General features: G+C 45.0%; 1 protein-coding gene across 1 annotated transcript in view; it reads left to right on the top strand.

Moving 5' to 3' along the window:
• Positions 1 to 1,784: 1,784 nt before the first annotated feature.
• TGFA (transforming growth factor alpha) overlaps positions 1,785 to 24,655 on the top strand; it is a 54,101-nt gene continuing 31,230 nt past the window's right edge. The window contains exon 1 of the mRNA XM_060250926.1: positions 1,785 to 2,149. Coding sequence (XP_060106909.1) covers positions 2,107 to 2,149 — 43 coding nt within the window. The 5' untranslated portion in view covers positions 1,785 to 2,106. The remainder of the gene's footprint in view (positions 2,150 to 24,655) is intronic.

Raw genomic sequence — 24,655 nt, forward strand, 5'->3', positions numbered from 1 at the left:
CCCCAATGGGAACCCAAAGGGGCTTGCATTGTTTGTTCTCCTGCCTTCCTTTTTTATCCTCTCAACAACCCTTTGAGGTAGGGAGATAGGTCACCGGTTCAAGGTTACCCAACACGCTTCCATGGTAGAGTGGGGATTCAAAAGTGGGTCTGCCAGATCCTAGGTCAACACTCACTTCTCATGAAATGCTAGGTAAGGGCGGGGACTAGATGACACTGTAGAATCTCACCAGGTTTCTCTATGGCCACAGTCCTAGGTATACTAAATGGGAAGGGAAATGGTACCAATAGAATACTGTAAGACTAAACAAACACGCTTGAAGTCTGCATCTCAGTTTACTTAGATTTAAGACCCCCATGTTGTCATGCTGTTTACTTCTAAATGACTATGCTTAAAATTAGAACCTTAATACTCACGTGTATCTAAATACTTGTAGGTATTCAGCTATTTATACCCCGCTTTTCTCTCCGACGGGGACTCCAAGAGCCTTACATCATTCTGCCCTCCTCCATTTTATTCTCACAACAATCCTGTGAGGTAGTTTAGGCTGAGACCAATTTCTCACTAGTGTTGCTCCACTTGCAGGCTTCTGTTTTCCCCTGGTGCAAGTGATCAATTTCCCATTAGCTGCTCTGCGGGCGCATTTTGATTCGCTGCTCTCGCCAGTTCCGTTTGTGGTTTCTTAATCCTTAAAAGACAACATCACAAAGCTGTGAGTGGAACTGGAGGGAGCCGCATTTCAAAAACCGCCTATGGAGCAACTAGTGGGAAATTGCTTGCTTGCGCTGGGGGCAAAGCAGCACTAGTGAGAAATTGGTCTGGGAGACAGTGAAGGAGAAGGAGGAGCAGGAGATTGGATTTATACCCCGCCCTTCACTTGGAGTCTCAAGAGTGGCTTGCAGTCTCCTTCCCTTCATTTCTCCACAACAGACACCCTGTGAGGTGGTGGGGCTGAGAGCTCTTTGAGAGAACTGCTCTTGAAAGAACAGCTCTGAGAGACCTGTGACTGAACCAAGGTCACCCAGCAGTTGCATGTGGAGGATGAGTGGGGAATCAAGCCCAGTTCTCCAGATTAGAGTCCACCACTCCTAACCACTACACCAAACAGGCTCAAGGTCACCCAGTGGATTTCTATAGCAGAATGGAGATTCCTAGGTCACAGTCTGACCCTCTACTACAGCATGGTAGCTAGCCAGTATGTCCTGCCCAGCCCAAGCGCGCCAGTTGCCTCCCATAGTTGTTTTGGCGGTTTTCAGAAAACTCACTGTGAGAAATAAAACGCTGGACAAGATGGACCTTGGTCTGAACTAGTAAGGCAACTCTTTGTGTTCAGTCCATACTTCTTTAGGTCAACCCAGTTCTTTTAATAGGACGTTCTCCTAACGGGTTGGATGAGTTCATTGCTAAGCGTGGCACCTCCATATTCAGAGGGAGTCTATTTCCAAGCATCCGGGACAGACTAAAGGGAGGGCACTCTGCCTTCCCGCACCACGCTGCTCCTAAAGGCGCAGGGCAGCCTTTCCAAAGTGTCCGCCGTCTGCAGGACCGAGGAAAGAAAGTTGTTTGCGGCCTCCTGAGATCCGCCGATCCTTGCAACCGGCGAACCGCGGCCGAGCTGCTCTTCTCGGCAAGCAGGTGAGTCTTCACGCGGCCCTGGGCGCCGCCTAGCGGTGGCCTCCCGCATCGCCGAGCCGGCTCGGCTCCTCTCATGCCCCAGCCTGGCGGCGCCTGAGCCAACCCGCCAGGGGGGGCGTGGCAGGGAGGGAGGAGGCGCGGCTCGGCCACTCCGCGCTCCGGAGCGCACCTTGAAACAGGCCGGCGCAGAGCGAGGAGCGGCGCTACTGCCCGGCTGTGCCCTCCGACCCGCGGCGTCTGGCTCGGCGCGCTACTCTGCCGTCCCGTGCGCCAGCAGGACGCAGGTGGTGGGAGCCGCACTCCCTCCTTCCCTCCCGCCAGCATCTCTCTCGGCCGCCCCCTCTCTGCAGGAGCAGCGGCGATTTCTCGGCCGGCGGGGCCGAGACGGGCATGGTGGGCTGCGCCGGGGGCCAAGTGGCGGGCAGGTGAGTCGCTCCCTCCGCCCTGCTGAGCCCTCCGGCGGCCGGCAAGATGGTCAGCGCCGTCGCCTCCGAGCTCGCCCTGCTCAGCCTCGGTAAGTGGCCCCCCGCGGCGTCCCTGGGCTGGCTCCCTGCACCTCCTCCCTGCTTGCCTGCCTGCGCTTCCTCGCGAATGAACCCCGCGCCTCTCCGTGCAGCGTTGGAGGTCCTGAAAGGGGGGATTGGGGGCTCACTGGGGCAACTAGTCCCGTGGAACTCGTCAGCCTGCCAGCGGGCGGTGGAGGCGGCGACTTTTTCGAGCGCTGCTGTTCTTCGCTCCCAAGTTTCCTCCACCTGGCCGCCTTCCCTGTTGCTGCCGCCGCCGCCGAGCCTCTCGCCCCCCCCCCCCGTCCTCCTCCGTCATTCCGTCCCTCTCTCTGGCCCGGTTTGCTTGGGTGATTGGACAATGGATGCTGGAATGCCTTTTGTCCCTTGTGAACTGGGGAGACTTGGCTTGTAAACAGATTCTTTACGAAAACAGGCAGGAGGAGGCCGATCCCTTGTAGGGTGACTTTGCCTTCCTGCTTGCCAGGATCCTTCCCTTAATTACACGGCAGGGCTCCTCGGGTGTAGGAGATGGACTGGGGCTCTTCTTGGGCAACGTAATTAGCTGGCCTTTTTTTTTTTTTAAGAGGAAATATTAAATAGTTGGGTAATTGATAGGTTTCTTTGGGTTTTTTCCTCCTTTTAATACGACCATTGAAAAAATCCACATCCATATGCGGGTTTGTGTGGCTAATAGGAGATATTCTGACAAATAGGGTGTTAGTTTTAACAATCGGGTACAGACTCCTACATGGAGTTTAGATGCTGTAGTATCTTCTAAAACAGCGGCTACTCTTTCTTTTGTTGGCATTAACTAGCAGTAGTTCAGAGTTTTCTCCCTGTCTAGAAGAGATTTGGAGCTAAATGGCACTGCATTCACTACAATTTCAAAGGGATGAAGGAAGATTCCTTGGTTGTGTTTATGTTTTATATTAGTGGTTGCATTAATAGGATCTCTGGTTTTTGCTCACATTTGTGGGTAAATCAGTGTTGTGTATGGCAGCATATGGAGCAGAGGTCCATCAGTGGCTATTAGCCACAGCATATTGTTGGAACTCTCTGTCTGGGGCAGTGATGCTCTGTATTCTGGTGCTTGGGGGGGCGGGCACAGTGGAAGGGCTTATAGCCCCACTGGTGGACCTCTTGATGGCACTTGAGGGTTTTTTTTGAAGGGGGGGGTTGGCCACTGTGTGACATAGAGTGTTGGACTGGATGGGCCATTGACCTGATCCAACATGGCTTCTCTTATGTTCTTATGCAGCCATATGCAAACATGTACTGGTCCATCATTGATGTGTATGCCATGCTGGATTTATTGTCTGTTGGATAATTTTAAGTGCATACATTTCACAAGAAAATAGTAGAAAAAGAAATATGCACAAGAGAAAAATAAAAGTCAAAGGGGAATTTGGGGTCAAAACAACAGAGATGCATAATTATTCCTTAACATTTGCAGGTTATAGCCAAAGCACCTGGGAGAAGATTTGGCTTCAGCCATTATCCTTAAAGCTGGGCTGCTGGGTTAGGGGATGGGCTGCAGCTCAGTAGTAGATCAGCTGTTTGGCATGCAGAAACTCCCAGGTTCAGGCCTTGGCATCTCCTCTCCAGTTGAAAGGATCAAGTAGTAGGTGATTTGCAAGAGCTGTGCCTGAAATCCTGGAGACCTGCTGCCAGTCTGAGCAGACAGTACTGACTTTGATGGGCTGAAGGACTGGGTTTTAGTATAAGGCAGGCTCATGTGTGCTCTTTTTCAAGTTAGCCCCAACAGCCTAGCAGGGCAATCCTAAACAGAGTTAGTCCACTGAAGTTGATATGCTTAGAGTGTAGCTCTGCCTAGGATTGCTCAAGTAATATTTCTAAGAATATAGAAGATAGATAGGATTCTCTGGCATGCATAAGGTGTACACATAGAAGGGATTTGAAAGTACAGCATATACGTATATGATGCTTCAAAATTAAAATTAATAGGGCAAAAAATCAGTCGGAAGATGTTAGAAGCAGGTGTGTTTTGTGTCTATAGGTGAGCATCTGGAGTCCCCCGTGGCTTTTACAGGGCTTGAAATCCAAGAACTCAGTGTTTGCTGATGAAAGCACATCTAGCAGCCTTATAACTTAATGCCCCCTTGCTTCATCCCCCACACACATTATAAAAGTGGCAGTCACAAGCCATAGTCCACTTACTGTAAAGCAATTGTTACAGAAAATGTTTTAAATAAGGCCACCCAAGCTCAGAACTCTTCAGCAAGTGAGGTGTTTTGTACAAAATGGTAAGGGGGAAGGGTCTGCAGTTTGAAAAGTCTTTACGATGGAATACTAAATGCCTTTCAGACCTGCATAGGTGGTGTCTGGCTACAACAAATCAAGATCTTAAGATGCAGCAAAGACTATTGGGATGAGGAAGCAAAAAAAAGGGGGCCCCTTTCTTTTTGGGAAAGTTGGTACTTAATCAGACATCTCTCCACCAGCAACGGTGGTCGTCAAACTTCTAGGCATCTTTCAGTATCAAGTTGTCTGTCATGGAATCCTGTCCAAGGTTCTGGAGAATGCATGCCTGGATCATTCCTGGAGTGGAGCTGAACTGTTACTTTTAAAAGGATTGCAACAAAAATAGATCTGGATTAGAATGCCATCCATGTAAATTTCACACTTCAGAGTAAAATAAACCGAAGCCTGTTTGTCTTTTCTTCAGGAAATCTTCTATTGGATTCTTCTTCTAAAATTGGGCTTTTAAGGATGCTTGCTCAGGGAGTCACTGAGACTGAGTTTGATGGGATTAACTTCTGAGAGTCAAGCTGCAAATTTCAGCTCCCATTTAATGGACTTAATTGCTTTTGGTGTTCCTCAGTGTACAGATAGCAAATTCTGGGTCAGGGTTTCAGCTGGATGCAATTAATTTTGGTATCTGTTTCTCTTATGGGTGGATCATGCATGTTCGCTGTTTGATGACTGTAGCGTCATGGCACAGATGTACACATGCCAGGGGCCTCTGCAGATCATATGCCACAGATGGAACTTTCCTATTGCATCATGTCGAACACAATACTTGTCAAAGAAGCTGATTCACACAGTCAGCAGCAACTAATCAAATGATGCACATATATGTGAGAACTGGCCTTTAAAAGGGCTCTTCTCTGCCTACTAGGCTACTGGGAGGCTGTGACTGAAGTTGACCAGAAACTCTTATTGCAGAAGCCGTGCTGGTCATTGGGGCCTATACAGTACTGCACTTGAACTCATTTTGATGTTGCAGAAAATGGTACACTTCATCTCAGGTTAATATTTACCCACACATATGGCACCACATGTGGGGGGAAACAGAGCAAGCTGAATTTGACACAAAGCCTGGAGAGACTGGAATTGGGCCAGTTGTTGAATGACATGCATTTTTAAATGTTTGGGTGTATTAAGAGTTGGTTTCAATTGTGCTTGTAGAAACCAGCTGGTGTCTCATTTGATGACTAACTGCAGAAAAATGTTGTCTCTGAGGTGACAGGAGAATCCTCTGCATGATGTTGTATCTCTGGTGCCCCCAAACATACATGACACTCATCGCTCATTGCCTGGTGAACCCGTTTTGAGAGATGCAGTGGTGGTACAGGTGTTTTGTTTTCCTCTTGCTCTCAGAGAAAATTGTGAGGCATATAAGAGCCCTGAGCATCATAACGGGCAAGCTAAAACTATACATAATATTCTTGTAAGCAACTTTTTTAGCTGTATAACTCAAATAATAGGCCAGGCAGTTGGCTGTTGATGTTGCAGGTGGGTGTTGTGGTGCTTTCCATGGTAGCTGGATTTACCTCATGAGTAATGTAATATGGATCTTAATTCTTCTCTGTGTGAAGAGGCAGAGGTTGCTTATTATGTTTTATGACTGATTCTAGAATTGTAGTTTCCAACTTGAGTTCTGGAAATGGCTGAAGATGCACAATGGATGTCCAAACAGGCAACATCATCGCAGCCATTTTTGATGGAAGGGCAGCCACAGACCACAGAACACTGCCAAATAGGAGCTTGCACTTTACGCTTCTTGATGCCCTTTAATGTATTTTGGAAATGCACATGAGTTGATCAGGCTGCTGGAGTTGGCAGTGGCTCCTGACTTGGCAGCAGATCTGGCTTTGTTGCTGAACTATATGCAAAATGATGAGTGTACTCTTTTTTTCAAAACGTCTTTTTTGCAAGCACCCGTGTGAAAAATGTGCTGCTTGTAAGGAGCTTGGAGGGAGGCAGGCTGTATCTAACAATATAGTGTGTCAAGCTACATTACAAGACTTAGTTTAGTTTATTTTCGATTTATATCCCGCCCTTCCCACCGAAGTGGCTCAGGGCGGCTATATTTGGATGGTCCTGTTTCTTCAAAATGTTTAAAATCTCAAATGTGCAATATAGAATTAACAGTGCCCTGTAAACTCTCTGTGCATTAGGCTGTCCTGGTTTCTCTGGTGCCGGCTGGTCCAGTCTCAGAAGCAAAATACGATAGGTCCTGGTTAGTATTTGGAAGAGACACCACCAAAGAAGTCCAAGATCACTGTGCAGAGGCAGGCAATGGCAAACCACCTTTGGCTGTCTTTTGCCTTGAAAACCTTACGGAGTCATCATGAGTTGGCTGTGATTTTGAGGACATTCTCTAACACCAATTTCCATTCTGTCTCTGCTGTCCTTTTGTCTTCAAAGTGATGAATATCTTCCAGGCACCACCTGTAAAAGTTTTGGCAAAGAAACTTATGTAGGGCAAAGGCCAGCAGTTCAGAAAGAAATGGCATGAACAAAACAGTTTCTCACCCACTCCTACCCCCTTTACAGCTGGAAATTTTCCAGGAAAACAGCAGTTGCATCCAGGGCACCAGAACACACTATTCCCAATTTTTCCTGGCAAAATAGAGGAATCTAAAATTAACATCATACTTACAGAAGTATTGAACTAATGGTTTGGTAAGAGTTTCACAATAATGTGGTCTGTCCAATTAAAAATTAAATTAAGGAGGCACACATTTCCAACCACGTTCATTTAAAGTATTCCGTGAAAATGTCAGCTGAAGGAAAATATGAATTGGCTTTGTAATTAGCAGAGCCCCCAAAGTCTTGGCCCCGTTTTCTTGCACTTGAACCATTTACTTTTTATAAACCAAGCTAGAGGGACGAAAGTTCATTCAGACTGGCTCTTTTGGTGGCTGCTTAGCAGTTAGGGATATGCTCAATACATCCCAGTCAGGTTTTGTTGCTGAATAGCTCTCTGCAGTATCTTACTGCGTTATACATTTGCCTTCCAATTTTCCTGTAAATGTGTTGAAAATGAAGCTGCTTTCTACTGAGACAGGCCACTGATGTACACCACTAATGTTTGTTCTCCTAACTGTGCCACCTCATATCCTTTCATTGTGGGTTGGACGTGCCATTTGGGGCATGCAAAGCCCATGTGCTCAGCCACTGCGGTTCGCCCCTTTCCCTGTGCCACTTCTCTTAGCCAATGGATTCTGTGGGTGATCTGCATGTATTGATGTCAGCCTTTAGACCACCTTGATGTCAGACCACCTCCTCTTGGTTTGCTTGCCTGCTTCAGTTTCTCAGAGTGGGAATGTGGCCATTCCTCTTTGCCAGGTGTGAAAGAAAGGAACCAAAATGCTTGAATGGCTACAGTGAGTTAGGAAATGTTGCAGTAATAGAGACAATGCAGGGACTTCAACCAGGCTGTCCTGTGTAGCATATTCTTCCCCCTGAGTAGTCGACCTGTGATGTTGGTCTCCCTATAAGTGTTGGAGTTGTTAGGATGAGGTGCTAAAATGCCTTGGCATGTGCCAGAGGTTGCCACTGTGAGCAGCTGCCTAGACCAACACACCACACCGCCACCCCCCCTCTGGAAACTAGATGGAAACAGCTGAGATGGTCAGTTGACATTCTGAATGCCCCTTGGCATATTGAACCACAAAGTCTCCAGTTACAGTAGGGTCATTCTCTAATTAGTGAATTACCATTGGTTGGTAGCGTTCTCTCTGAGAATCCCAGGGTCATTGTTTTGGCTGCAAACACTCATGGTGCTGTCTTTTGTTGCACGTACTGTTTATAAACGGTGAACTCCCAGTTGTTATGTGTGTCGATTGCTACTGGATTTTGTCAAGGTCTAGTCACCCGAATTTGCAAGTTTGCTGTTAAGTGAAGGAAATGTGGTGCATTTGAAAATTTTAGTTGCCAGGTTGGAAGTTAGAAGTGGTTCTTTCTGGTAAGGTCCAGATAGTTGACAGTGGCGATCCTGCCTTTGGAGCCCTTTTCCTCACTAAAGAGATCAGTTTCAAAGTTTCCACCTTTGTCTGTTAATCCCTTCCTTCGTCCAAGGAGCTTAGAGAGGTTCACATGTTCTCCTCTCCTCCGCTGAATCCTCACAGAGGACCTGTGAGGCATGTTAGGCTGAGAGAGTGACTGGTCCAGGGTATACCCAAGGTGTTCCATGGCTGAGCGGGGATTGAATCCTGCAGCCTGCCCGCCCCCCCACACACAACCTTGACTGCATCCACACTTCATTGGGTAGCACACTCTTCTTGCACCACAGCATTCATTCACGACTGGATTTTCCTGTGTGGATGAGATGAAATGTTATTGTGATATCCAATATAGTGTGTATGCCCTCTGTGTCTTAACACATGACCTACTATACCTCGCTAGTTTCCTCCTCCTCACTCCCATCGGAAGTCTGGGTATTACAGCTCAGTGGCTTAACGTAGCTGTTAAGAGTGAGCTGGCAAGACCCTTTCAGCCATGAGCTTACTCTGCTGTCCCTCAGTATCCACTGAGTGGTAGGGTATTCTTGTATGGATATTGTATGGGCATGGCTAGTGCTTTTAAGTTGAAACACTCAAAAGTATAGGCATGGCTGGCACTTTTAAGTTTGTAGAGGTTGTTTCCTAGTGGACCTAACACTACAGTTATTTAGCAATTGTATAGCCTACAAAATAATGGTTCTCAACAAAGGAACCATAAGAGGGACTAGTGTATTTTAAGTTATTTTGCTGATTTTATTCTGCCCTCCCCGCTGGTGGGCTCATCTTAGTTTCATCTTATCAGAAAAGGAACTCTTAAAAATATTGTCAATAAAAGAATTTAAGTCAAAGAAAATGCTAAATACAAAATGTAAGTAAGCCTTTGATTTTTTTTTGTCACATTTTGTTCTTTGGCCTTATAAAGGGAGCTGGTTTGCAACCTGGTGACCATGACAGAAGCCTTTTATTAAGCAGCCAGGAAAAGATTCTCTGGATTGTCTTTGTAGCTGTTGTGTCTACACTGCAGTATTATCTGTGGGCAGACCCCACTGCTTGCAGCATTCCAACCCTAACTGCTTTGGATCCCTTTCATACAATCCCACAACCCCAAATAACTCCCTGTTCAGGGATGAGGGACAATGGTCCTACTTTGTTCTATCCATGCAGTTTTCCAACCAAGGATAAGTAACTGACTGAGCCTCTGTTGCCTTGAATAATGTGGATTCTCTAGTTGAGCTTTCCTCCAATCATACAACAGCTGGTGTGAGTGTAGACTTTATTTCAAGCAGGGAAGTGACTGTCATGCCAGGAAGCCCCATTTACCCAACATCGCTCTTCTTTTGTCTTCTTCCATGCAATAGTACTTCTGTTGTGGTTGGACTTCCCATCCCTAGCCAAGACTGCTTTGAATTATGTTCTCTTATGTTTTGTGCATGGGACAAGAAGCTTCCTTGAACCCAATTGTTGGATAAATTTGTTCTCTTGCCCATGTTCTTTTTGAAATGTCTTATATGTTAGCACAGGCCAGAGTCACACAAATAGCTTGCATCCTATTCCAGTGCATGTTGACTTGCAAGTAAGTCTTTGAGCTACTGATTTGTATTTGTGTGTAGCACTTCAGCCTAGAAACTGTGGAGTAATTGCATTTTTTCCTGCCACTGGGTAGTATTGGTTGTGCTGTCTTGGGAGCGCATTTGTATGCTAGAATGAGGATGGAGCAGTCTCCTGGAACTAGTGGCTTTTGATTGCTGATTGCATCTATTTGCATAACTTTGGAGGGTACCTGCAATCCGCAGAATGGGCCTGGCAGCAGCCAATCAAATAGCTTTGAGGGAAGACTCTGTCCAGAAGAGGTGGGTCTGATATGTCACACAAGGTCTCCATATTAGTTCTATTCTTAAAATAAGCTGGCTTTTGTTAAACTTTTTGTCCTTCCAGTATACAAGAGTCTAAGCAGCGAACTTAGACATGCCTGTGCTAGGTTATGATATTGGATTGGATTTATATCCCGCCCTCCACTCCGAAGAGTCTCAGAACGGCTCACAATCTCCGTTACCTTCCTCCCCCACAACAGACACCCTGTGAGGTGGGTGGGGCTGGAGAGGGCTCTCACAGCAGCTGCCCTTTCAAGGACAACCTATGCCAGAGCTATGGCTGACCCAAGGCCATGCTAGCAGGTGCAAGTGGAGGAGTGGGGAATCAAACCCGGTTCTCCCAGATAAGAGTCCGCACACTTAACCACTACACCAAACTGGCTCTCCTGCATGATCTCTTCTGCCCTTCATTAAATAGGGTCAGACTCTGGTGTTCCCTTTGTCATTCTTCAGTTAGGTGTGATGTTGTGTAGGAAAACATACTATCATCTCAACATGGTCCCAGGGTCTGACTGGAGGGTACATGAAATCCCCATGTGTGAGTCCCATGCAGAAATAAAGGTGGCATATAGACATGGCAGGCTAATAGCAGGACCTCTTGGGATCAAAGACTTTCTGAATCTGGTAGAAAATAAGAGAGAGGAGTGCCTCATTAAAGAATAGGAAAAAGTTGACCATCTTGGTTCTTCTCCATAGATAGCAAATCAATCCACTTTATGTGGGCTCTATTAGGTGTTCTGTCCTCCCGCACCCCTAACAAATATTTATGTTCAGTCATGGTAATAATATTCCAGATCATTAATACTGATTCTGTTGGGTACCAGAGTTCATCTGAAGTGCTTGTAACAATATAGTGGTAATAAATATAGTGAAGTAATTAGAGTTCATTTTGATTAAATTATGTAGTTAAGCCCAGTTGCAAGACATATTTTGAGGAACTGGTTTTAAAATTTGCCCATTATTGAAAGAAGTTACTATTACTTTTTGAAAGGCTTTTCTTTGTGATCTGATTCAGCATTCCTCAGGACATTCTGTCCTTTGCAAGATATTCGCACAAGCTGCAGTAGCACTTGAATTGTGCAAAGGAATGACAGGTTCTCTTGATGCAATATGCTGATCAGTCAGAACTCATCAAAGAGATCAAGCTCCAAAGATGAGTTATTCCCCCACCCGGATAGCCCAGGCAAGCCTCATCTCATCAGATCTTGGAAGCTAAGCAAGGTTGACTCTGGCAAGTGCTTTGATGGGAATCAGTCTTGGAATACCAGAGCCAGGGGCAGGGGCAGGAGTAAACTTCATGGAGGGGTGTCCAATTACCCTGTGTGGTAAAATGAGACTTCCCCCACAAGTATCTGTGTGGGGAGAAAAATCACCATTTTGCAACATTTAATTTGTACCAAAAACCACCTTCACCTCCTTCACCAGAAGGTAGCAGCTTGCAGTTCAAGCTTTGCCAGCTAGCCTCCGTCTGCCTGGGTGTGGAGGAGGGCCTTTCATAGATTATGAAGAGCAGTATCCAACAGGACAAGAAAGTTCCACTGTTGGCCTTGGGATTTGTAAGAATGGGCTCATAGACACTGAGTATTGGCTAGTAATTTTCCATGTTTAATTTTGTATACTGTTCTACAGAGTAGGGACAGAATTAGCTGGTGGCCCCACTACTTGTTCATCAGTAAGGCTCATGGCCCAATATTTGTACATCAATAAGGCAGAATTAACTGAACAGTGCAAATAAAACTATTTCTACATCCTATATGTAAGTGCAAAGGGATTACAGGTTCTCTTGATGCAATATGCTGATCAGTTTGAATTAATCAAAGAGATCAGGCTTAGAAGATGAAAGTTATCCTTGACCTGGATAACCCAGGCAAGCCCGATCTCTTCAGATCTTGGAAGCTAAGCAGGGTCGACTCTGGCAAGTACTTGGATGGGAGACTTTCTTGGAATACCAGAGCCAGAAGCAGGGGCAGGCTTTATTCAGCCACCTCCATGAATATCCTCCAGGCCTCCCGGTAGGGGTCAGTCACCAGGGGTCACCATGACTTCCAGGTGCGCACTCACACAAAAATATACAAAAATGCCCCCCAAAAAGAAGAGAGAGATGAGAGTTACAATAGAGGCAAGAGAAACTTGAGGTGTGGGAGGCACAGGGGAAAGAGATTTGAGGCCGTGAAGAAGATGGGTGAGCAGAAACTAGTGGCACAGGCGAAATGAAGGAAACATGAACTGGGATCCTTGAGCTTGCATAGATATCTAGATGAGCTTGGTCTTTTTTTCCTGAAAAGACATCCCTGACCTGCATTCCTACCTTCTGCACCATAATGCAGATAATTAGCCAACTTAATTTGACTTTTGTGCTTCTCCCATGTTTATGAGAAGGGGAAGGTGAAAATATCTGACCTGAGCAGTGTTCCCTCTAAACTGTGTGCTGTGAGCAAAAGTTCTACTTTGTTAGCCTACATAGCTGCTAGCATTAAAGTTGTGAGTGAGCCTGATTTGACTATTGCATAAATTAGTTTTTGGGAAGATTATTACCATAACCTTTTAATAACTATTACCATAACATTTTTATAGTGCACAGTAGTACTTTAAGTAGCACCTTAAAGACCAACACAGTGTGTTCTAGCTGTGGTTGCCAACCTCCAGGTGGAGCTTGGCGTTCTCCAAGAATTACAGCTGATCAGCAAATGGAGGATGTAGCAGCGGGGGGGGGGGAATCAATTGGTGTGATAGGGGGACAGCAGTCTCACAAGCCCTGTTTCACATTGCTTTTGCCTCTCCTGTCTTGATTATTGACGAGAACCATTTGCAGTGCCTGATGCTTTTCTGCAGTGGGAACAAATGAGGCTGGGGGAGGGAGCAGGAGGGAAGAGGCAGCTGCTGGAGGAAGAGCCAGTGGGAGGGATGAACCAGCCCATGAGCTCATTGCCCTGTGCTGAGCTAAAAATCTGCGCACTAAAGGCTAAAAAAATGGTGCACTAGCACATGCTAGTGCAGTTTTGCAAGAACACTAGAACTTGCTACAATTTAGCTGTATTAGAAAATTGTCTTGCTGAGTACTGTGTGGAGGTAGGAAAGAACTGCCCTGCTGAAAAGGGGAAAACAATAGAGAATGAGATCCTCTCAGATCGCACTGAACCCTTTGAAGAGGCTTGCCCCCACCAAAGGCACTTGACAAATGGGGGAAGCAGAATTTCTGACCTGTGTATCCCTGTGTCTCCACTTGAGTGGGAAGCAGAGGATTTTTTTATGGAGTAATTTGGTGAGATGTTTGAGTCAAAGAAAGCGATCACTGAAAAAAAAAAAAAAAGATCTGAGGAAGTTTGGCATTAGCCCAAATTTGGAAATGTGAAATTTCTGTCCCTAAGCAAGATTAAGAGGACTGTGTAGCTTTTCATCCTTCACTTTTCCTTAACACTGAAGAAAAATGGGCTATATGTGATTGCTTTGAGGCATGGCAGTGGATGGACACTTTGCAGAAGCAGCTGCTTTCTATGAAGAAAACTTATTCCCAATACTGTTGTGTATGGTCTTTGTGCTTTTGTGGGTAAATAATTGTATAACCCGCTGATGTGGAAAAATGAAGGTGGAACTGATGATGAAAGATTGTTTGCCTAACCTACACTGTAAATTAAGGACTTCAGGGCCTTTCCGTACTTCTATGAAGGACATGCCACATGATCCATGGAGAATTGGATGTGGTATATCAGAACATGCCTGAGGGAGAAAATCTGTTACTTATTCAGTATTCAAAGAGGCAAAATGTAAGTAGCGGCACTGGGGCCTGATTATTTCCCCAGACCCAACAGGGCTGTCCAAACCCTTCAGGGAAATCTTTTCTTGAATTGGGGGCTAATCTGGGAAGATGTTCAGTAAGTGATCAGATGGAGCTGAAAGTGATGCAGCAGGAAAGATCAGAAAATGAACTGCACTGGATCAATTTTATTTCTGCCTTCTGAGTATCTGGTAAAACTGCAGAACCAATATTCCAGCTGAACCTTAATTGGGAAGACTCTGAAGGTAAGAACTCCCCATCTGGGAGAGAAGGGAAGGGACCCCAAAAAGATGGATGCCATACTTAAAGGGAAGGGAGGGCTCACTGCTAGCCAGCTCATCTAGTCAGAAAGAGAGAACCTGCTATAACTGTGGGGAAGTTTGGCACATAAGGTCAAGTTGCCATCATTTGCTTCTAAGCCTGTCTAAAAAGCCTCAGTTGTTCTCAGGTTTAAAGATGCCAGGCTTCACAGAAAATCACAAGTGCAAAAGTCCGTAGTGATCAGTGACCAGTTCTGAGGCTTACAAGTCCAAGAGCATGTTTGTCTGGTAGACTATTATGTGATATTGTCCTCTGAGATTGTGCTACAGTAGACCTTCAGAATATAAAGTCTCCAGGACACAGTTGTTTTCCCTGTGGTCATCTTGTCAGTGGAATAATGGAGGAGCCACATGCAGGTCAGGGCTAGCCCTGCCAGCTTCCCACCACAAGCACCAGAGAGAGCTGGGACAGACTGCCTCTAGACCATATAGGGCTGGATGAGCTCAAGATGCCTGGGAGAGAGGCAGCCAGCATAAAACTGAGGTAGTGGAGTGGAGCAGAGAGGGCTATCTCTCGGCTTGGCTTCGCGAACGAAGATTTAAGAAGGGTGCAATAGTCCACGTTTGCTGCAGGCTCGCTGGTGGCTGACAAGACCAATGTGGGACAGGCAGGTCCGGCCACAGCGGCTGCAGGGAAAAGTCTGATTTAGGGTTGGTCCTGTAGCAGTGCGATTCTTCCTCAATCTCCTTTTGTCCTCAAGACCAGCTATGCGTGTGTTCTCAAAGGAAGAGACAGCCTGGTGGATGGTGTGCCTCCATGCTTTGCGATCTGAGGCTAGGTCAGACCACTGGTGATGGTTGATGTGACAGGTGCTAAGGGATTTCTTCAAGGAGTCCTTGTACCTCTTCTTTGGTGCCCCTCTATTTCGATGGCCGGTGGAGAGTTCGCCATACAGGGCAATCTTGGGAAGGCGGTGGTTTTCCATCCTAGAAATATGCCCTGCCCAGCGCAGCTGCGTCTTCAACAGCAGTGCCTCGATGCTGGTAACCTCTGCCCGCTTGAGGACTTCAGTGTTGGTCACAAAGTCACTCCAGTGGATGTTGAGGATGGTGCGAAGGCAGCGCTGATGAAAGCGCTCAAGGAGTCGCAGGTGATGACGGTATAAAACCCACGATTCGGAGCCATAGATGAGGGTTGTCATCACAACCGCTTTGTAAACATTGATCTTTGTGCCTTTTTTCAGATGCTTGTTGCTCCACACTCTTTTGTGCAGTCGGCCAAATGCACGGTTTGCCTTTGCCAGCCTGTTGTCAATCTCCTTGTCGATCTTGGCATCTGAGGAGATGATGCACCCCAGGTAGCTGAACTGCTGGACTGTCTTCAGAACTGATTCACCCACAGTGATGCAGGGAGGGTGATAATCTTCCTGGGGTGCAGGCTGGTGGAGAACTTCTGTCTTCTTCAGACTAACTTCTAGGCCGAATAGCTTGGCAGCCTCTGCAAAGCAGGACGTCATATGCTGCAGAGCTGATACCGAGTGGGAGACGAGTGCAGCATCATCAGCAAACAGTAGCTCTCGGATGAGTTTTTCCATTGTCTTGGAGTGTGCCTTTAGTCGCCTCAGGTTGAACAGGCTGCCATCGGTGCGATAGCGGATGTAGACACCATCGTCCTCATCTAGATCTACTGCGGCTCTTTGAAGCATCATGCTAAAGAAGATCGTAAAGAGAGTTGGCGCGAGAACGCAGCCTTGCTTTACACCTGTGCCTATTGGGAAGGGCTCCGAGAGGTCGTTGCAGTGTCTGACTTGGCCTCGCTGGTCTTCGTGTAGCTGGATGATCATGCTGAGGAACCTTGGGGGACATCCTAAACGTTCCAAGATTTGCCACAGGCCTTTCCTGCTAACGGTATCGAAAGCTTTGGTAAGGTCGACAAAAGTCACATACAGAGCCTTGTTCTGTTCCCTGCATTTCTCTTGGAGCTGCCTGAGAACAAATACCATGTCGGTGGTGCTCCTGTTAGCTCTGAAGCCGCACTGGCTCTCTGGGAGGAGTTCTTCTGCAATGGTGGGCACCAGTCTGTTCAGGAGTATTCTGGCAAGGATTTTGCCTGCGATGGAGAGCAGGGTTATCCCCCGGTAGTTGGAGCAGTCTGACTTTTCCCCTTTGTTCTTGTATAGGGTGATGATGATTGCATCGCGAAAGTCCTGTGGTAATTTGCCTTGTTCCCAGCAGGTGACAAGTACTTTGTGAAGTGAGCTATGTAGTACTGTGCCCCCATGCTTCCAGATCTCTGGTGGAATTCCATCAACTCCTGCTGCCTTGCCACTTTTCAGTTGCTTGATGGCTTTAACAGTCTCTTCTAGGGTGGGGATCTCATCCAACTCTGTTTTCACCGGTTGAAGTGGGGTGAGGTGGATTGCTGAATCTTGAACTACGCGGTTGGCACTGAAGAGAACCTGAAAATACTCTGACCACCGGTTCAGTATGGATGCCTTGTCTGTGAGGAGCACTTGGCCGTCTGCACTATGCAAGGGACTCTGAGCCTGATATGATGGACCATATACTGCCTTCAGGGCTTCGAAGAACCCTCTTAAATCACCAGTGTCTGCACACAGCTGGGTTCTCTCTGCCAGCTTGGTCCACCACTCATTCTGAATGTCTCGAAGCTTGCGCTGGAGGTTGCTACATGCAGCGCGAAAGGTTGCTTTTTTCCCAGGACAGGAGGGCTGAGCAAGATGTGCTTGGTAGGCAGATCTCTTTTTTGCCAGTAATTCTTGGATCTCTTGATTGTTCTCATCAAACCAGTCCTTGTTCTTCCTTGTGGAGAACCCGAGGACTTCTTCAGAGATCTGCAGGACGGTAGTTTTTAGGTGTTCCCAGAGTGCTTCTGGAGAAGGGTCTGTGGGGCAACTGAGGTCCTCAATTCTTGACTGGAGTTTTGCCTGGAAGGCAGCTTTAACTTCGGCTGACTGGAGGCTGCCAACCTGAAACTTCCTCCGAGGGATACCTCCTCTCCTGGGTGTGGGTTTAAAGTGAAGACGGAGATTGCAGCGTACAAGACGATGATCCGTATGACATTCTGCGCTGGGCATTACTCGGGTGTGTAAGACATCTCGAAGGTCTCTCTGGCGCACCAGAATGTAGTCGATAAGGTGCCAATGCTTGGACCGTGGGTGCATCCAGGTTGTCTTCAGACTGTTCTTCTGCTGGAAGATAGTGTTGGTGATGGTGAGCTGGTGCTCCATGCAGAATTCTAGCAGGAGGCGCCCGTTGTCATTGCAGTTGCCAATGCCGTGTTTGCCAAGTACTCCTTTCCAGGCTTCCGAGTCTTTACCTACTCTGGCATTGAAGTCGCCAAGGATGATCACCTTGTCCTCTGTAGGGGTTTTCCGTACGAGGTTGCGTAGATCAGCATAGAACTTGTTCTTTTCTTTTTCTTTTTCTTTTCTTTCATATAGGGCTGGATGAGCTCAAGATGCCTGGGAGAGAGGCAGCCAGCATAAAACTGAGGTAGTGGAGTGGAGCAGAGAGGGCTATAAAAACAGAGAATAGACCACCCATATCACAGGTGAAAGTGGTGTTTTTCCAGAAGGGGAAGATTTGTCTGATATTGGCAGCTCATTTGTGGAGGAGAAAGTGCTTCCAGAGGTAGAAACATGGTGGGGATCACTGATCTGCAGTTAGCAGTGGCTACTGAAAGTTCAGATATTGACTCTGAAAACCTGGATGCAAAAAAATCGAAGGGAAATGGAGGAGTTCCTATGGAAGTATTCTTGGACCTGTTCATGACAATCAGGTTGGGAGAAGGAAGTGGTTGTCACTGAAGATCTCGGGGGTGTAGGATTGGGGCAACTGTATAGGGACAGGCTACTTAAGTAGTTATTGGTGCCTAAGAAGTATAGGATGAGACTTAATGGTTAGATTAAGATTTGCCATGTGCTGTACTCTTGGGGGCAAGCTGGCTCCACCAGAGGCTGTTAGTGAATTTATACTGGCCCCAGTTGGCCCCAGTAGGTCTTTCAAGACATGCTGGAGAGTGGGTAAAGTTTGGAGCAAGGCACCTTTTCAAATTATCTCCCCATCACTGGTACAGCTTTTCAAAGGACAGCAATATAGATACAGTGTCACTCGTTCAAAGCCTATTCAGAGGGAAGTGATTCAACTAGTCATTGTGGATTTTTTCCACTCAGAATCTACAGGCAGCCATTCTGGCTTCAGCTGAGGATCCTGTGGTAACTGAGGCATTAATTAAAATATTGTGTCATCTGAAATTTTGTCAGATGGGGAAGATCTTCCGGTCAGAAGCCACAGAGCATCTTTAGAAGAGTTGTGGTATTAAGCACCTCATGACCACAGCCTATCTCTATTAGTGGAATGTTCTTGTGGAGTGGAGAGGTTTAGTGGCACTTAAAAGAGATGTTGAGATCATATTTAGACTCTCACCACTGGGACTGGGAATGAAGGTTATTTTAGTTGATGATTGCCTAAAGAAGGTCCACAGGAGGGATTGTTGTCTGGATTAAAAACCCAAATGACAGACTTATGAAATTGGAAGTGGAAGTCCTGACAGAAGGGATACATGATGCTTTATGGGTTAAAAAAAGAACACACATTTCAAAAGTTCAGCATGTTATCAGAGACAGTTTATTTAAGATTTGTGACTCTTTAGAAATAAAGATCAATCCATTGACTTCATCACTCATGTCTCCAATAAATGCATTTTATGACAAGTACAAGAGAAGACTTAATGACTTCATAATTTACCAAAAGAGATGCTGAATTCTCATGGGGAAATTAAATGGTGGCAAAAAATAGGAGGGGAAAAAATTAAATGGCTGGTATATCTTCAACTAACTTCCAGACTTGAGGAACCTATGCATGACTATAGGGGTTGAATGAGAGATTTAACTGACTGATAACATAACTCAGCAGAAGGATCACTTGCTGGGACATATTTACAAACTTTTACTCCAATGTGATACAGAACAGAACAAATTAGATAATGTATGGTGCATTGGTCCCAGAATTTAGGACTAGAAATAACATTTCAACATTGGGAAAATTTGTAGACGAGAGCTATTAAATGCACTGCTTGCCAAACATTAAGAGAAAATTGGTACAAAGTATTTTTTATATATATATAACTCCTAAAGACATTAAGAAGATGAACCAGAATCATTTAGGTGCCTGTTGGAAATGTAAAGAGGTGGAAGGCTCTTTTGATCACATGTGGTGGATTTGCAAAGAAGTAAGAAAGTTCTGGAAAGAAATTCATGAAGAGATGCAGAAAATTTTAAAAATCAATTTGGAAATGAAGCCAGAGATTATTCTACTGGGAATTCTACCAGATAAGATGGAATGAACACTTCAAGAATGTCTGAACAAACAAAGCTGGTGGAATATGTGACTATGGCTAAATTAACTATATAAATAAAAGAAATAATTTGAAAAAAATGGGAAAATTATTATGCTTACTGTAAGTAAAGGGGGAATGTAAAATGAACACAACAATTTTTTGAAAGCATTTACAGAAACTTATTTTATGATTACTCTCTGAAATAACATTATTCACATATGTAATTTTGGCATGTATACTTGTTTGTATAAATGAATGTATTTTAGTTTATTGGTGGTCCTTTTTTAAAGAAAATTTGCTCAAATTAAATAGTATGTTGAATATGGGGATAAATAGTAATGGTAGAAGAAAGTTTTGATAATAATGGAGTAACTGTTTAAAAGAAATTAATATGTTAGAAATCTGGGGCTGATATGTATTGTGATAATTGAATGTATTCCTAGTGTTATGTATGAGCTGATTTGAAATTGTAGATGGGGTGAATGTGTTTGTGTGTGTGTGTATGTGTTTCTTCATTTACTTTCTCCTTTTTTATTTCTGTATCCTATAAAAAATAAAAATATTTGAAAAGGAAAAAAAAGGTCCACAGGATTCCACTGGTGAGTCGCCTTGTGAATTCATTTTTGGAAGGGTGAGATGGTTCTAGATTTTGGCAAAGAATTGGGAGGATTCAGTCCTAGAAGCAGAGTACCCTGTAGTACAGTGGTGCTTACTCTGTGGCTCACAGAGAGTGCCAAACTTGCAATTATCATCAACCAAAAGAGCCATGTGACTCCTGTATGCCTTGTATACTATTCCATCAAGCAGACATACATTATGATATAATATAAACTATACATTATTAGGGTAATTCTGAGCATATAGGCTTAGCCAGCCATTGGGTATCTGGAGTGAGGGAAAGGGCTCGCAAGTCAGACTTAACAACACAAAGCAGTGTGCAAAGTTTTCCAGAACTCGTTATTAGGCTGGATATTAAAAGATAAATGCTTCCATACATTAAGAGTACCCTGCAAGTTAAACTCTAGTGCTGGAAGGGATAGAGTGATTAGAACCACTCTGTGTGCTGACTGGAAACCAACTGTCAGCCGCAAACTTCACTGGGCATTAACCTTCCACATTTTCATGAAAAACAGGGCAGGTGCCACGTTGGGAAATAGTGCTCACAAGATAGGCTTGTGGTTCCTTAGCCCCTTAAGTATAGCTGCTGTAGTAGATTATGTCCCAAGCCTTGTTGATGTGTTAAACCAATACACTGTGGGATGGCTGGAAGGAGTTTGCACAATACAGTTAAGTCTTGGATCAGTTCAAGTCAGTTTTCAGGGCCAGGTCTGGGAAGCGGTCAGACTAAGTGCTGTATAAACACTGGCATGCAGGGCTTTCTTTGTAGAAAAAGCCCAGCAGGAACTTAATTGCATATTAGGCCACACACCCCACATCACTATTGCTTCACATAGGGCTTTTTGTAGAAAGAGCTCAGCAGGACCTCATTTGCATATTAGGCCACACCAAGGCACCAAGCCAGCCAGAAGTGCGTTCCTGCTCAAAAAATGCCCTGTTGGCATGCATTTATTACTCTAATTCCCATTAATGGAATTAATGGAAAGGTTTTAAGTGCTAATGAAGAAAGGCATTAAAGACACACCTGCTTTTTAATATTGATTTAATCTACCATGAGCTCTTGGGCATCACCTGTTGTTCAGGTGGCTAAACTAGGAAGGTTTTGTGTGGATTATAGAAAGCTTACCATGTCTAGAATGGATACTTGACTGATATGCTGTGGTCAGTTAAGTTGATTGCCATTATAGCAGGTGGTTTTGGCGGAAGAGTCCAGGGCAAAACTGCATTTCAATCACACCTGATTGCCTTTATGAGTTCAAGGTCCTTCCATTTGGACTCTGGAGGAGTTCCACAATATTTTTCCAGAGGCTGATAAACAGTCTGTCGAATAGAATGGGAGAGTTTGCTGTGCTTAACACAGATGACATTGCAGTTTTTAGTAAACAGATGAATTTGCATGTAGTCCATTCAAGGAAAGTGTGTGCCAATGCCATTCAGAAATTGAGCATGTACCAGTTTGCCAGGTCAGACATTGTGTATTTGGGGCACTGTGAAAGAATGTTCTACTCACATGGATCAAGGTGGGTGAAACTGATTCCTTCCCCACCATGAAGCTGATCAAATCATTTCTGGGAATTGTGTTAATGCAGGTTTGGACCCATTGCCCTGTCCTCTCCACGCGCCCTAAAGAAAACAATGCTTGGACCCTAGAGTATCAAGTTGCTTTTGACCAGTTAAAGGAAGGTTTAATTTCTTTACCAGTAGTGGAGACTCCAGTCATAAATACCTCTGTGTAGCAACTGATATCTCAGACACCAGCATGCTGTATTGCCACAGGAGTGCAAAAAAGTGAAGCACTCAGTTGCTTATAAGAAAAGAAATCAATTTCATTTTCTGTTGAGGAGGAGTGACTGCTGGTTATATTGGTACTGAATAAGATGGGACTATCTATTGGGACAAGAGTTCTTTATGCCAATAAAGGCTGACTTGACTTGACAAGAGTTTTCCCTCCTAGCTAATTGCTCATCTTTGCAATGGTTACAGGCTACCAGCAAAACCCTCACTAACACTTGAAACTCCAACACTGGCTTTAGAAAATACAGGAGTTTAGTATGAAAACTGAACACATAGCTGGGGGTAAACATGTTATTGCTGAGACACTGACAAGGAAAGAGTCTAGGACTGACCAATGTCCCTTTTGCACAGTTGGACTTTTAGCAAGGAAACAATCCACATGCACTATCAAGTAGAGGAATATTTACATGTTGAATCATGGAATCATTCATGTGTTGTGTATTGTATGTAGGAAGCTATTTTTTTCCCTTGTACATGCTGCAGTCAGCCTCTTCCTAGAGATTGTGTATTTCACTTAAATGAAGGGATGAAGTGTGTGTGGTAAAATAACACTTTACCCCACAGGTAGCCGTGTAAAAAGCACAGAGATCAATCTTAGGCTAACTTCACCTTAGGCAAAAGGTTGCTGGTCAGGTTTTGCCAGCTAGCCTGTAGTATTTGTGCCCTTTCATAATGCAAGACTGGTTGCCAGCAGGACAAAGGAGTTGCTTCCAGCAGCCTCAGGAGTTGAGACCTGTGAGCAGTGGGCTAATAGAAATCTGCTAGAGTAATTTTCCTTATTAGGTAGAATGGAAGGGGTCTGAGAGTACTTAAAGGGAGTGCCTGTGAAAAGAAAAGGACTCGTAGAGAAGAGATACTGAATTTGAAATGGGAAAGCTTTGAGAACTAGAGAAACAAACCGAGGAACAGGTGGGAATGAGAGGCCCAAGTATGGCCTGCAAGAGAAATCTGGTAATTCTTATTATTTATTTCCCATAATTCTTAGTGGTAGAATAATAATTTTCATGTAACAGACTAACCTGCTTCCCCAAGGTGATACCTGCAGTTCTTTGTATATTTTAAGATAATTGTATTTGCTTCTTGGCTGATCTTTGTAGGGGGAGGAGACTGCATTTATTTCTTATTTTAGACCTTTCTTGCTGAGCTTTGTGTTTTTCTTTTTAGTAATCAATGACTACAAGTACCAGTGAAGTAACAATTTCATTAAAAAGAAAAAATGTAACAGTCTGCCTGTGTCTTCATCCTATGCTTTGCAAGGCACAAAGGGAAACTGGGTAGACTGTTGCCTGCTCCAAGGTAACTTGGAGCAGGTGGCCAGGAAAAGTCTCATGTTCTTAATTGGAAGAGCAATCTCTTAGGAGACAAGAACAGAGTTTTGAGAGGACTTGATATTTCTAAAGTATTCTGGTGGCTAGGGTTGGAAAGTTGGAGGGTTTTTTGAGAAAAAGCACCAGATGCTGTGCTGAAAATGTGGTGCCTCTACCTCAAAAAGCAGCCCCTCCAGAGCCCCAGATACCCACAGATTGATTCTCTATTATACCCTATGGAGACCAGTCTCCATAAGGAATAATAGAGTGCCTAGCAGACATTTCCCTACGTCTACCCCTGCTTTCTGATAAGCCTGAAGTGGGGGGAGGGCTTCCAAACTGGGGAATACCCTGCTCCCAACTGGGGATTGGCAGCAGTACAAAGAAGCTTACTTCTGCCAATCAATAGTGTAGCAAAGCAGGAGAGGTGTCTTGGGACCCAGGCCAACTGGTTAAATTCCGCATCCCATGTGATCGAATGTGGGGCCTACCTGATTCCCTTTCCCTTCACCACATAAGAAATTTTGAAAACACCATTCCTTACCTGAATATGCAACCCTGATTGGCACAGAAAGTAGTTAGGTTAGGGACTGCAACTATTGCAGCCATGGTATTTTTTTTTCCAATATTAGGTTTTTAAAAAAAATTGTATTTGTTGACAAACTGGGATAGTGAGACAAGAAATATTTGTAACAGAATACTTAGCTAGCTTAGTCAGTACAGTGCAGGGCCCAAATGCCATAGTTTCTGGGTTTATGTCCATAGGGCAGTCTGAGTAGACACTACTGACTTTGATGGGTCGAGGGTCTGATTCAGTATAAGGCAGCTTCGTATGTTCATATGTCCTGTGTTAGAGCAGAACTGGAGCACATGTTTTGCATGCGGCACAGTCAAGACTCAGTCTTGAGCACTTAGAACAAAGAGCATGTTGGGTGGCAAGCACGACCAAGGGAAGCCTGAGCCAGAGATCTTGAGGGCTGTTGCTTCATCCCAGTGGAGAGTGCTGTGCTGGGCTAGGCAAGCTTGTTTGGTCTGATTCTGCAAAAGTCAGTTTGGTGTGTGTTGATTTGCCCAATGTTGTAGTTCAGAAATGGGAAGGGGGGAAAGTCTGTCAAACTACCTGTGTGAAAGGACCATCTGTAGCCCAGTGTTTCAAGCCTCTGCTGGATGTGTTTTCCAGAAGTTTCCATGCCTTCATGTTCCCCGAAGACCATTGCTTTGAACATGGCGGGTTGATAAATTTTTTAATAGCTCCGAATGCCCAATTGAGCTAATCGGT

Source organism: Heteronotia binoei, chromosome 12 (genome assembly GCF_032191835.1).
Source record: "Heteronotia binoei isolate CCM8104 ecotype False Entrance Well chromosome 12, APGP_CSIRO_Hbin_v1, whole genome shotgun sequence".
In the NCBI taxonomy this organism is placed as follows: Eukaryota; Metazoa; Chordata; class Lepidosauria; order Squamata; family Gekkonidae; genus Heteronotia; species Heteronotia binoei.